This window comes from Ailuropoda melanoleuca, chromosome 1 (genome assembly GCF_002007445.2).
Source record: "Ailuropoda melanoleuca isolate Jingjing chromosome 1, ASM200744v2, whole genome shotgun sequence".
NCBI lineage: Eukaryota > Metazoa > Chordata > Mammalia > Carnivora > Ursidae > Ailuropoda > Ailuropoda melanoleuca.
Window position 1 is genome coordinate 2,174,076 of NC_048218.1, and position 14,465 is coordinate 2,188,540.

At 47.2% G+C, this 14,465-nt stretch overlaps 1 protein-coding gene across 6 annotated transcripts in view; it reads right to left on the reverse strand.

Moving 5' to 3' along the window:
* TRAPPC10 (trafficking protein particle complex 10) overlaps positions 1 to 14,465 on the reverse strand; it is a 79,375-nt gene that overhangs the window by 6,575 nt on the left and 58,335 nt on the right. For all 6 annotated transcript variants that reach the window (XM_011233174.3, XM_034654841.1, XM_034654849.1 and 3 more), the window contains 4 exons: positions 13,723 to 13,952; positions 6,343 to 6,443; positions 4,872 to 4,998; positions 3,970 to 4,140 (listed from right to left, as the gene is read on the reverse strand). In XM_011233174.3, the coding sequence (XP_011231476.1) occupies positions 3,970 to 4,140; positions 4,872 to 4,998; positions 6,343 to 6,443; positions 13,723 to 13,952 (629 nt within the window). The remainder of the gene's footprint in view (positions 1 to 3,969; positions 4,141 to 4,871; positions 4,999 to 6,342; positions 6,444 to 13,722; positions 13,953 to 14,465) is intronic.

A 14,465-nucleotide genomic window follows, 5' to 3' on the forward strand; every position in this document is an offset into this window, starting at 1 on the left:
CTTAGTCTCCTTCTCATGCCGACCCTTTCCAAGCACGCCCAACAGCAGCAAGGATGGGCCCTCGCCCTCTGCGCACCTGTCACCCAGACTCAGGATTATCAACATTCTGTTCCATTTGCCCTCTCTCTATAGATCAATATGTACTTCTCTGCCCGGGGCACTGAAAGCAAAGCCCAGAGAACTTGTGGCTTCACCCCTCTGTACCTCAGCAGGTGTCCCTAAAAACATGGACGTCCTCTTACAAACACGACAGCAGAACCACAATGAGCAAAGGCCACGCCCCCTCGCTGCTACCGGGCAGTACCACAACTGCCTCTGGTCAAACGTTCCCTTCTCCACGGTGACCTCTGCACCCAACCGCCTCACCTACGCACACCCGCCGATGCCCTCAGCACCTAGGACGAGCAAGACCCAAGCCTGCCCAGGGGAGGGTGGCCTCACCCACCACACAGGCTGGCAGGTCTACCCTGGAAGTAAGTGTTCTTTTTTCAGGGTCCCGTCAGAGTGCAGCTCGGCAGCTCCTGCTGTGGGGGTGGGGCGCCCCGCACGGACACTGGCCCTCACGCAAGCACAGTGTGCCCTAGAGACCAGCCGCAGGTCATAAGCAAATGTAAGCTCCTGACAGGGTTTCCCCAACACACCCTTGTGATCAACAGCCCCCCCCCAGCCCCTTCTCCCTATGTGCCCCTTAGATGAGAGCCCCATGGGGCTTACTAGAACCCACAATCGTAGTTTGAACTGACCAGTCCAGCCACAGCCTGGGAACCCCACATCCCTCCACCCACAGACCCTGATAAAGGCACATGGCCCACGTCCTGCCTCCCTCTGTCTGCACTCTGCCTCCTCCTCCCTGTGGGGCCCCTCGAGGCATGCCATGTACTTCCTCCAGGACCTGCGAGTAATAAACTTCTCTTTTCCAATTTCTTGTGGTCTTTTGTTGAATCAGGGCTTACCATCTAGCACTCTGTACTACACATAACAGGTGCTAATTTACTGAAGTCATAACACACAGAAAATTATTACAGCACAACTCGATTCAAAAGTATTCTACTGGTATTATAAAGTGTTCAAAGAAAAGGGATCTTAGAATTTTAAAAAGCCTATTGCCAAAATAAAACATTTTCCTGGGAGCTAAACAGTAGTCCTGGATGGGCCTTGCTCAGTGATTTTTCCCATCAAACACCCAGTGACATCTGTTTGGGAGTGGGGCAGATTTCTACAGATCTGAAGGGGCCCACCCGCCAGGGTCTTCTGCAGCCTGCCAAGGTCAAAGGCATAAAGATGACTGGTATGCAACTCCAGGGGCCAAGCAGAGGCATCCGTGTGGCGGGGAATGAGGATGGCAAGCAGGTGAAGGAGCAGAGGGAACGGCAGCACTAGAGAGGCTGACGGAACAGCTTCCTGCTCCCAAGAAGTTCCCAGCTGGGCGAATGCAGTCTGGAAGGTTTGGGAGCTCAGCCGAGGAACAGTGAGCTTTGCTTGGAGCTCAGAAGGGAGCCCAGAGACAGAATGATGAGAGAAGTGTGCTCCCAAGTGCATGTCCTCGAACACTGCCTTCTGAAGGCAGTGGGACAGAGGAGTGTGGCTGGGGGCATGGGGGTTAGTACTGGACCAGAAGTTAGCAGTGAGGTGCCTCCCTATCTGGCAGCAGCTGGCAGCACCTAGAAACAAACTCTACCACGTATGGCTAACTGATTTCAACCAGGATGCCAAGAGCATCCATCGGGAAAAGAACAGTCTTTTCAAAAAACGGTATAGGGACACCGGAACAGCCACACGGGAAGAATGAATTTGGACCCCACATCTCACCAAATACAAAAGTGAACCCAAAGTAGATCACAGACCTAAATGTAAAAAGTATAAAACTCTTAGAAGGAAACACAGGAGGAGATCTTTCTGATCTTAGGACAAGCAATGATTTCTTAGATCGTACACCCAAAATACAAGTAATAGAAACGATTGACAAGGTGAGCTTCATCAAAGTTAAAAACTTTTGCACTTCAAAGGACACCAAGGAGAAAGTGACAACACAACCCACAGAATGGGAGAAGGCATCTGCAAACCACCATCTAAGACAAGGGATTGCCGTCGAGACTCCATAAAGAACTCTTACAACTCCAGAATAAAAACACAACCCTACATATTTAAAAAATGGCAAAGGATAGGAATAGACAGCTTTCCAAAGAAGATATGCAAGCGGCCAACAAGTACATGAGAGGCGCTCAGCATCACTCGCCGCCAGGGAAACGTACATCAAAACCACGACAACAGGCACTTCGCGCCCGCTGGGATTCTGGAAGTGGAAGGACGCTGAGGACAAATGCTGGTGAGGCTATGGCAGCTGGAGGCCTCCCATGTCACTGGGAGGCATAAAGTGACGTCCCTTTGGAAAACAGAGCAACACCTTCTCAAAAAGTTAAACGGAGTTCCCATATGGCCCAGCAACTCCACCCAGATTCTCACCCAGGAGAATCTGACACAGAGAACTCACCCAGGGATTCCCATAGCGTTATTATTCACGACGGCCCCACAGTGAAAACAGCCCAGACGGCAGCCAGAGAGACATGGCAGGGAAAATGTGGTCCATCCGCACAACAGACTACTCTTCATGCATAAAAAGGAATGAAGTCTGGTGTGCACTACATTCACGCACAAGCCCTGGAAACAGGGTGCCAGGGGAGAGAAGCCGGTCGCAAAAGGCACCCACGTACTATGGCCCCGGGTACATGGCATGTTCAGAACAGGCCACTGCAGGCAGATCCGCCCCTGGGTTAGTGGTCACCTCAGCCTGAGAAGAGGCAAGGGTGGGGAGTGACCGGGAGTGGGTACAAGGTTTCTTTCCGGAAGGATGAAAGTGTTCTAAAATAAGACCGTGGGCATGGCTGCACAACTGTCGGTAGACTAACTGCCCTGACGCAGACACTTCAAATGGCTGAACTCCACAGCACAGAAGTGACGTAAGTCAATAAAGCTTTCCTGAGAAAAGTGGCGTCCCTATGTCCAGCCCTCAGAGGTACCCAGTTTTCAAACAGCAATCCAGCAGAAAGGTTCTTCACTCGGTTTGTGCAGTTCGAAAGAAAACCGTATCTGTGCTCCTGAAGGGGACGCAAAACAGACCGGGGGGAGCAGTGAGGCCGCCAGCGCGTTACTGACCGCGACGCGAGCAAGCCAGGCAAGCGTCTGCGACTCTGGCACGGGGACGATTTCGTGTGGCGCTGCTGGGAACAGTCGGAAAGGCATGAGTGTGCTACGAGAGACAGATCACGCCGGTGACTGCTGAAGCCGATCAAGACACTGACACAGCAGGAGGGGCGACCGCGTTCGGGCTGGAAGGAGATACTGCAAAAACTGCTCACGTCAAGAGCTATAAACACAAACCCATCTTCAATGTTGTTTGACGATTTCAGTAGTAAAGTGAAGGAAAGGGAACACCACAAAATCGTGTATTTACGTTTGATTCACCCGGCACAAAATCCAAGCGCATCCCCCACCCAGCTCAAGGCCACCTCCAGCTCCACGTGGGATGTGCAGGTTATAGGAGAATCTTCACGATACAGATTCAGGAAATTTCTATAACATTGTCCGTTTTTCTTTTAAAAAGAAAGCCCCTTGATAAAGTAACCCCCAAGTAGCAGCCAGGATCAGGATGAAAGGACTCTAAGAAATAGTTCCAGGATGTTCTAAACGTGAGCAAGAGAAAAGGGAGCAGAGACCCGGAGTCTTCACTCTTCACACTCATCTTGCGACCACCGGCAAGACTGCACGAGTGCCAGACCCATCACATGAGCAGGACCTGGGTGTCTACCGTACAAGCAGCCAACGACAGAGTTGCTCCAAATGTTAACTATGTTCCTGGATCTGTTGCTTATACTGAAAGATTTTTCTCTGATTTTTTTAGATTAAAAGGAGTATGATGCCACCTTTTATGTTGCCACTTCACACCCCCACCACGAATAATACAATACCTACAAAAAAATTTTCCACTTGAAATTCGTAAGTGTACGGCTTTAAGGGGATAGAGAGCTGTCCTTCAGAAGCTGGGGAGAATCCAACGGAGAACTGGCAACGCAGAGAAGGGGGAGGCTCTCGCGTCCACTTCAGCTCCCACACAAAGAACACGGACTGCTTGCTGGAGATGTGCTGCAAAGAGAGTCGCTGTCATCGCACATACAGACACAGCCAACCCCGCCGCCCTCGCTGGGCCCCGAGCTGCACGGCCAGCCGTCCGCCACCACCCTGCCTCCTGCGGCTCCTGTGTGCTGCCCCAGCCCCGACCGGGGCCCACCTGCCCGCCTTGCCCTGAGAAGACTGGACCAAGTTGGCTAAAAGGTTTTCATCTTTTGGGGCGCACGGGTACACATGACAAATGGGTATTTGGAACAGGAAGGTCAGCACTAGCCAGGCAGCGTGAACGAGAGTAGGACTCCTTTACGAAGCCACACCGACACTCAGCGTTTCTTCCTTGGGCGCGCACAGCGCTTAGGCCCAGGCGGAGCGGGGTTTTGGCGTCCCTGCAATCAACATGAAGCTCAGGGACGAGCCTGTAGCGACACGAACCAGCGCACAGTGGGACCGGTCCGACTCTTTTACCAACACAAGTAGCATTCTATCCCTGACCCGTCCACATGCCGCACAGCGCCCGTCCTAAACAAAGCACGCACATCGCAGCCACACAGCTGCGGTCTCCGAGCACTCGGGGACGTGCTTGCGCTGTTCGCTCAGCGCCGGGGAGGCCAGCCCCCATGGGGCAAGGCTCCCTCTGCAAACACAACGTGTTCTCAGCAGAACCTTCTGGCCACTCCAGAGTCACACTCCTGCTCGCGCTCTGTTTTCTGCTGAGGGCCTTCTGCTCGATTCTGGAGAAGGGCTACCTGCGGGGACTTGGCGTTCAGCGGTACCAGCTGCAGGTCAGCACCCCTGCCGGGATCTGCCAGGTTGCCGTCGGACAGCTGAAAGTCCAGTTCTGACAAATTCTGGACACACACCTGAATGTATTTCCTAAAGCAGAAAAACAAAAATACACTTTTGAAACTTAAGAACTTTATTAAACATGTTTTGGTTAAGGAGACCCTCTCTGGAGAACCGAAAGTGACACGGCAAAGTAAGAACCAATCACTACCTGGATTTCTACTTCCGGTCTTGCACGGAAAAGCGCCCCCCGAAACCAAATCTTCCCCAGCAAGCTACTTCTGAGGAAAAATGGATCAAAGAACGCTCTGGTTCTGACTCAGCGTTAGTACATGGTCATAACCGGCTCGCAGCAGGTGAGGACGGAGAGAGCGACTGCTGCTTCAGAAGAGACTAAGCACAGGGTCCCGTCCGTCCCTGTCACATAGCAAGGAGCCTGAAAGAAAGCACCCCAACTTCTGTTTAGAAGTGCTGGTGTCTGTAGCCGTTAATACGTGCAGTCCCCTCCCTGGAACAGGAAGGGCAAGAAAGCAGCTGCCAGCGTGACGTTCCTTCCTAAATACAGCGCTGACATTTTGGTGACCAATTCACGCAAGTATCATCAACCGATGAAAGTGAAAGGAGTTCTACAGTGAGAGGCCACACTCGGCCCCGAGCCCAGGGGCCCCGGCGCACACCATCACTGACGGCGGGACAAGCAGACACCGCGTCCCAATGCTGACGGAGGCAGCACAGGGCTCCCTCCGCCTCCAAGCTGTCTCACCCAAAGGCTGAGTCAGAATCCGGTGCGGCTTCTAGAGCGGGATGCAGTTCTGCCCCCGGGGCGACATCGTGCAACATCTCCAGATATATTTTTGGTTGTCACAGTGAGGGGTGGGGAGGATGCGGAGTGCCACTGGCATAAAATGGGGGAGCCAGGGGTGCTGCTAAACACCCCACAATGTGCGGGACAGCCCCCCCCCAACCAGGAGCTCGCAGACCCAAAGCGTCAGCAGTGCTGAAGCTGAAAATCCCCACTCCAGAGGTGACCAGCAGCTGGCAGAGAACTAGTTACACAAACCCTCAAGAATGCAAACAGTCAAATTCAGAATGGTGGGCCTTCTTTCTAAGGAAAACTGAACCAAGTTCGGCAATGGGTCACTGGCTTGCAAAACAGGAGGAGGGATGAAAAAGGATCTAGTCATCAAACAGGGACTCGGTTTGGATCCCACACCCTACAAACCAACTGCACACGGTCAAATCTGAGACCGCTGGGGACACCTGACTGCGGACTTGCAGAGCAGCAGGGGACCACTGAGAATATGCACAAGTGGACGACAGCGTCACGGCTGTGTAAGAAAGCACGCTCCACGTCACTGAGGCCACGCTCTGAGCAGCAAGGGTCTGCACTCAGGACAGCGTGGCCCAGGAGCAGGGCCCAGAGCCCGCCTTTACCGTGTCCCGGCTGACAGAAGCGAGTGTGTGGTCCGGAAGGGCACGCTGAAGGTCAGAGCGATGACGGTGGAGTAGATGGACCACGGGCAGTCAATGGACACCTGAGGAGAAACACAGGGATGTGCCTTCAGACACCTCACCCGACCACCGCCACCACCGCACCATCCACCCAGGTCAGCAGTGGCTACCGATTTCCTAGGCGGGGGATGGTCTTACCACTTCTTATTTAGAACGCAAACCCCCATTAATCACATGCACCAAAAAAGGAGAAACATAAAGCTACATATGCAGACAAGAAAAATAAACATGGAAGTGGCCGGACAGCCACGAGACACCAGAATGGTCTCAGAAGCTCGGGAGCAGATGCCTCGGCCAGCACCCCCGGCCCGCCTCGAGCTTCCCACAGCGACATGGCCTCAATGCCACACGTGTTTTCTAACACTGCAAGAGGTGGTGACAAGGTGCTTTTAGTCGCTCTGTCACGATGACGTGAGCAATCATTAATTATTACAAAATTAAAGGGATCATCCAAACACTCCACACGACAACGAATACGTAAGAAAAAAGCAAGGAATCTGGGGGTGGAGTGTGGGCCAAGCTACTAACTCCCTAATGGCACAGGCCACGCCTCCAGCTTCCTTCCATGACTGTTTCTTGGCCTTTTCTCCTACTGTTTTTGTGCGTGCTTTTTTTTTTTTTATTTAATGATTCAACTTAAACAAAAACAAGCAAACAACAAAAAAAACCAGTTCGCCCTTTTCTCCTAGCCCCCACCCCCATCCCTACCCCTGCCTTGGGCATGGACCAGTCTACTCTCTTTATCTATGAGCTTGATTTTAGTTCTTTTAGATTCCACATGTAAGAGAGATCAAATTGTGTTTGTCTTTCTCGACTTACTTCACTTAGCATAATGCTCTCCAGGTCCATCCATATTGCTGCAAACGGCAAGATTGCCTTCTTTTTTTACGGTGAATAATATTCCATTGTGCACACAGTGTTTTCAGAGCCATTCATCCAACCATGATCACTTAGGCGGTTTCCGTGACTTGGCTGTTGCAAATGATGCTGCAGTGAACAGGGGGCGCAGACCGCTTTTCAAGTAACTGTTTTCACTTTCTCTGGGTAAATACCTAGTAGTGAGATTGCTGGGTCGTAGGGTAGCTCTATTTTTAAGGTTCCGAGGACCCTCCATACTGTTTTCCAGAGTGGCTGCAGCAGTCCACATTCCACCAACAGGGCACAAGGGTTCCCCTTTCTCTACATCTTCGCCAACCTGCCTAGTGATGTCAAACGTGTCTCTCTTCTCTGGAAAAATAGTCAGATCTTCTGCACAAGCTTTAATCAGACTGTGGGGGATTTTGCTACTGAATTATAGGAGTCCTTTATATATTTTGGGTATTAACACCTTATCAAATACACGATTTGCAAGTATTTCCTCCCATTCCGTAGGTTGTCTTTTCATTTTGTTGATTATTTCCTTTGCTGCGCAGAAGCTTTTTAGGTTGATGTAGTCCCAATAGTTTATTTTTGCTTTTGTTGTCAGATCCATAAAATCATTGCCAAGACCAGTATCAAGGAGCTTACCACCTAAGTTTTCTTCTAGGAACTGTATGGTTTCTTACCTTCTAGCTTTTAATCCGTTTTGAGTTAACGTTTTTTGGACAGTTCAAGACAAGGGTCCACTTCGTTCTTTTGCATGTGGTTGTCCAGTTTTCCCAACACCATTTATTTGAAGACACTGTCCTTTCTCCATTGACACATTCCTGGCTCCTTTGTCATAAATTAATTGATCAAATATATGTGCGTTTATTTCTGGGCTCTGTATTCCGTTCCATTAATCTGTGTATCTGCTTTTATGCCATTACCATAGTGTTTTGATAACTACAGCTTTATGACACAGTTTGAAGTCAGGGAGCATGATGCCTCCAGCTTTGCTCTTTCTCAAGACTGCTTTGGATATTTGGGGTCTATTATGGCTTCATACACATTTTAGGATTATTTGTTCTATTTCTCTGAAAAATGTCGTTGGAATTTTGATAGGGATTACACTAGAGCTATATATTGCTGGGTAGTATGGACATTTTAACAATATTAAATCTTTCAATCCATGAACATAGAATATCTTTCCATGTATTTGTGTCTTCTTCAATTTCTTTCATTAATGTCTTACAGTTTTATATACCTGTCTTTCACCTCCTTGGTTAAATTTATTCCTGGGTATTTTATTCTTTTTGATGCAATTGTAAATGGGATTGTTTGATTTCTCTTTCTGATAGTTAATTATTAGTATACAGAAACACAAAAGATTTCTACATATTTATTTTGCACCCTGCAACTTTACTGAATTTTATTCTAAGTTTTTTGATGAAGTCTTTAGGACTTTATATATATAATATTATGTCATCTGCAGGGGCGCCTGGGTGGCACAGCGGTTAAAGCGTCTGCCTTCGGCTCAGGGCGTGATCCCGGCGTTATGGGATCGAGCCCCCACATCAGGCTCCTCTGCTGTGAGCCTGCTTCTTCCTCTCCCACTCCCCCTGCTTGTGTCCCCTCTCTCGCTGGCTGTCTCTATCTCTGCCAAATAAATCAATAAAATCTTTAAAAAAAAATATATTATGTCATCTGCAAACAGAGATACTTTACTTCTTTCCTTCCAATTAGGATGCCTTTTATTTCTTTTTCTTGCCTAACTGCTCTGGCAAGAACTTCCAGTACTACGCTGAATAAAAGTGACAAGAGTGGTCATCCTTATCTTGTTCCTGGTCTTAGAGTAAAGGCTTTCAGCTTTTTACCATTAAGCATGATATTAGCTGTGGGCTTGTCATATATGGTCTTTATTATGTTGAGGTACGTTCCCTCTATATCCACTTTGTTGAGAGTTTTTATCAATGGATACTGAATTTGGCCAAATGCTTTTCCTAAGTCTACTGAGATAACCATATGATTTTTACCCTTCACTTTGCTACTGGGGCGTATCACAGTCATTGGTGAACCATCCCTGCATCCCTGAAATAAAGCCCATTTGATCATGCGTATGCTCCTTTTAGTGTATTGTTAAGTTCGGTTTCCTAAGATGCTGCTGAAGATTTCTGCACATATGTTCATCAGAGATACTGGGCCTGTAATGTTCTCTTCTTGAGGCATCCTCTTCTGGTTTTGGTACCAGGCTAACACTGGCCTCACAGAATGAGTTTGGAAGAGCTCCCTCCTCTTCTGTTCTTTGAAAGAGTCTGAGAGGAACTAGTATTAATCAATTCTCCTTTGAACACTGGATAGAATTCACCAGTGAAGCCATCTGGTCCTTGTTTGTTGGGAGGTTTCTGACTATTGATTCAATCTTCTTACCAGTAATCAGTCTGTTCAGATTTTCTATTTTATCATGATTCACCCTTGGTAGGTTGTATGTTCCTAGGAATTTATCCATTTCTTCTAGGTGGTTCAGTTTGTTGGCATACAGTCGTCCATAGTAGTCTCTTACGATCCTTTGTATTTCTGTGGTGTCAGCTGTAACACTTCCTCTTTCATTTCTGATTTGAGTCCTCTCTTTTTATCTTGGTGAGTCTAGCAAAAGGTTTGTCAATTCTATCTTTTAGAAGGACCAGCTCTTGGTTCCACTGATCATTTTTGTTGTTTTTTAGTCGAATTCATTTATTTCTGTTGTGATGTTATTTCCTTCCTTCTACTAACTTCAGACTTCATTTGTTCTTCTTTTTCTAGTTCCTTGAGGTGTAAAATGAGATTGTTTGAGACTTTTCCTCTTTCTTGAAGTAGGCCTATATTGCTGCAAACTTTCCTCTTAGAACTGCTTTTGCTGCGTCTCATCAATTTTGGTACGTTACAGTTCCATTTTCATTTGTCTCAAGGTGTGCTCTGGCCTCTCTCGACTTCTTCTTTTGGCCAATTGGTTGTTCGGCAGCATGTGGTTTAATCCCCACGTATCTGTGAATTTTCCAGTTTTCTTTATATAATTCATCTCTAGTTTCATATTGTTGGAGTCAGAAAAGATGCATGATTTTTTCCAACCCTCTTAAATTTGTTAAGACTTGTTTTGTGGCCTAATATACAATCTATCCTGGAGAAATACGCACTTGAAAAGAATGCGTACTCTGCTGCTTTTTGATAAATGTTCTGTAAATATCTGTTAAGTCCATCTGGTCTAATGTGTCATTTAAGACCAGTGTTTCCTTACTGATTTTCTGGCTGGATGATCTACCCATTGATATAAATGCGGTATTAAAATCCTCTCTTACTGTATTTGCTACTTCTCCCTTTAGGTCTGCTAATACTTGCTTTACATATTTAAGTGTTCCTGTGTTGGGTGCATAAAAATCGACAGGTTATTATCTTCTTGTGCGACTGACCCCACTGTCATTATGTTACACTCTTCTTTGTCTCTCATTACAGTCTTTGTTTTAAAGTCTATTTTGTCTGATAAAAGTATAGCTGCTCCACATTTCTTTTGGTTCCTTTAGGTTTTGGTTTCACTCTAGTCTGTGTGTGCCCTTATGTTGGAACTCTCTTATAAGCAGCATATAGATGGATCTTGATTTTTTTACCCATTCAACCACTCCCTGTCTTTTTTTTTTTTTTTTTAAAGATTTTATTTATTTATTCGACAGAGATAGAGACAGCCAGCGAGAGAGGGAACACAAGCAGGGGGAGTGGGAGAGGAAGAAGCAGGCTCACAGCAGAGGAGCCTGATGTGGGGCTCGATCCCATAACGCCGGGATCACGCCCTGAGCCGAAGGCAGACGCTTAACCGCTGTGCCACCCAGGCGCCCCCACTCCCTGTCTTTTGATTGGAGAATTTGGTCCACTTACATTTAAAGTAATTATTGATAGGCATGAGCTTGTTGCCATTTTTGTTAATTGTTTCCTGATGGTTTTTGCAGCTCCTCTCTGTTCCTTTCCTCTTCTCTGCTTTCTTCCGTTGTGGTTCANGAGAGAGAGACAGCGAGAGAGGGAACACAAGCAAGGGGAGTGGGAGAGGGAGAAGCAGGCTCCCTGCTGATCAGGGAGCTTGATGTGGGGCTCAATCCCAGGACCTCGGGATCATGACCAGAGCTGAAGGCAGACGCTTAACCGACTGAGCCACCCAGGTGTTCCCATCTGACAGTTTTTGTAGTTCCTCTCTTCTTTGTGGTTCAATGACTTTCCTTGGTGGTATGCTTATATTTCTTTATCTTTTGTATGTTTGCTATGGGTTTTTGCTTTGTGGCTACCATGAGGCTTACACATAACAACTTACGTTTATAACAGTCTATTTTAAGTTGATAATAACTTAAGTTTCTAAAGCTCAACATTTTTACTCTCTCTCACCCCCACATTTGATACTTTTGATATCACACTTTACATCTTTTTATCTGTGTATTCCTTAATTAATTATTGTGACGATAGTTATTTTTACCACCTATGTCTTTTAACCTTCAACCTAGCTTTAGAAGTGCTTAACTCACTACTTTTACTATATATTTACCTTTCCAGTGAGATTTATTCTTTTACATGTGTTCTTGTGAACACCCTTTCTTTTCAGCTTAAAGAAGTCCCCATAACATTCCTTAAAAGGCCGCGTTAGTGGTGATGAACTCCCTCTGCTTTTGTTTCTCCGGAAAACACTTTATCTCCCCCTCACTTCTGAATGATCGTTTTGCCGGGTAGAGTATCTTGGTTAGAGATTTTCCTTTCAGCACTTTGAATATATTGTGCCACTCTCTCTGGCCTGCAAAGTTTCTGCTGAAAAACCTGCTGACAGACTTAGGGGGGGGTTTCCTTGTACGTAATAAGCTGTTTTTCTCTTACTGCTGTTTTTTTTTTTTTCTTTAAACCTCCTTCCCCCCACTCCACCCCCAACTCTTGCTGCTTTTAAGATTCTCTCCTGGTCTTTAATTTTTGGCATGTAATTACAGTGCATCTTGCTGTAGGTCTCTCTGGGTTCCTCTTATTTGAAACTCTCTGGGCTTCTTGAGAAGCTTCTGGATGCCTGTTTCCTTCCCAGATTAGGGAAGTTTTTAGCCATTACTTCTTCAAGGAGATTTCCAACCTTTTCTTCCTTTCTCTTCTTTTTCTGGAAACCCTACGATCCAAATATTAGTCTGTCTGCTGTTGTCCTATAAGCTCCGAAGCTATCTTCGCTTTTTTTTTTCATTCTTTTTTCTTTTTGCTGCTCTGATTGAGTTCCAGGGCCTTGACTTTGAGCTGTCTGATCCTTTCTTCTTCATCTAGGCTGTACTTCAGTCAGCTATTGTATTCTTCACTCTGCGACTTCTATCTGGTACATTCTTCTATTTCCCATCTTCGTGGAACTTCTGTGTTCATCCATTTCACTCCCGTTCGGTGAGCATCTTCACGAGCATTACTCTGAACTCCTTATCAGGTAAATTTCTTGTCTCCATTTCATTAAGATTTTTTTTCCCTGAGGTTTTACCTTGTTCTTCCATTTCTAGAACAGATTGCTCTGTGTCCCGCTCTGCTGGACTCTGTGTCCACACAACAGACGGCACAGCACAAGCACAGCACAAACACATGCACCTCTCCCAGTCTTACAGCAGCAGCCTGAGGTAGATGAGCCTCATCGTTCAGTCCTGGCCGATTCTCGGTTGTTGCTCAAACCTCTGTGCTGTCCAAGGACCTACTGTATTTTTAATTCCTCCAGCAGCTGAGGGGTGTGCCAAGACTTGTCCTTATCTTAGAAGGGAGGATCTCAGCACCTAGATTCAGGGCAACTGGAAGCCAGACTCACAGGCAGCAGCTTTTTAAAGAGGAAAATATGTGCTGCTCTGTGGGACCATGAGTGTACAGTTCTACATCTGGGTTAAAAAGCTCTCAGAACTGACACTTGTGTTACAAGACATGGACACACCTGAATAAGCACAAAGGTAGCGACACATTCCTCGAGCTGAAGGACTGTGGCTCTGGGACCAAAGTCATGGATCTCTCAAGTAACTGTCAATGAACACCAACATCAAAGCATAAAATGATAGAAATTCCTCTTTGCCAAGTTTGATGTGATGTTTCAGTGGACAGAAACCAAAGCACACCAAGACACAGAACTCGCCCTAGCCTATTCACAAAGACAAATGGACTACAGACCCGAACTTACCTCCCCATTCTAAGCAAACACTCTCTTACAATAAAGTGTCCTCCTCTCCTGAGTCGGTATAGAAAACTTAGAGCCTGCTTGTCTTTGTCCTTGCAAGATGTACCCTCTATCTAAGAAGGGGTGATTCAAAGATATAAATGCTAAACCCAGCAAGAGGACGTGGGTCAGGAATGGTAAATCTGCCACTTCAACACAAGTCATCTCTTAGGTACTGTCTTTTGGAACAAGCACAACAGGCAGAGGCTGTGAGCACAGACGGAGCACTTCCAGCCCCTCCTTACTTTATGGTCTGTGGTGGCCATGCAGTGGCCTGCTTTCTGTGTGTCCTTATGCTTCCTGTGGGGCTCTGTTACCCCCAGCATGCTGCTCTCTCCTCCAGTTACTGGAGCTGAAGGTAAAGAGAGAACTTCCAGTTCAAATTCAATCATGTGGTACGCAGGAGCAGCAGGCAGACTGATGCTTGTGACCTTGTCAGACGACTGAACCCGGAGCGACACATCAGAAGCCTTTTCTAGGAAAGACAGAAAAAGTCACTTCTAACACATTCCCTGTGTTTCCTCGTTCCTTTCTCTTCTAGTAGGTGACAGGCCCAGCAGTGTGGTTCCAGCCCAACTCCCACTGCTTCTACCCACCTGCAAAAGTGAATCTACGAAGGATTAAGGTGGGAGGGCAGAGGCAGGAAAATGAGGATCAAAACCTTCTAAGACAGTAATACTGTCTAAGCCGGCTGGTGGTAGACCAGAAACAGTCCCCGTGCTACGTCTGAAGACAGAAAAGGGACAATTCCCACGTGGCCCGCTATATACTGTGTGTTTCCCTGTACGACGTGCTTCCATTCCATTCCCCTAGCAGACCAGCTCCCACCAAGAAGGGGAGCAGCATCCTTCCCTCTCCATACCTCGTGCCTGGGGACCAGGGGAGACAAGACTTTTCTAAGGCTTCTGACCAGTGCCTAAAAAAGGTTGATTTGCTTTTACTTTTTGGTGAGGGGGCTTGGGGAGGTAGGAGATCGGAAGCTGACAAG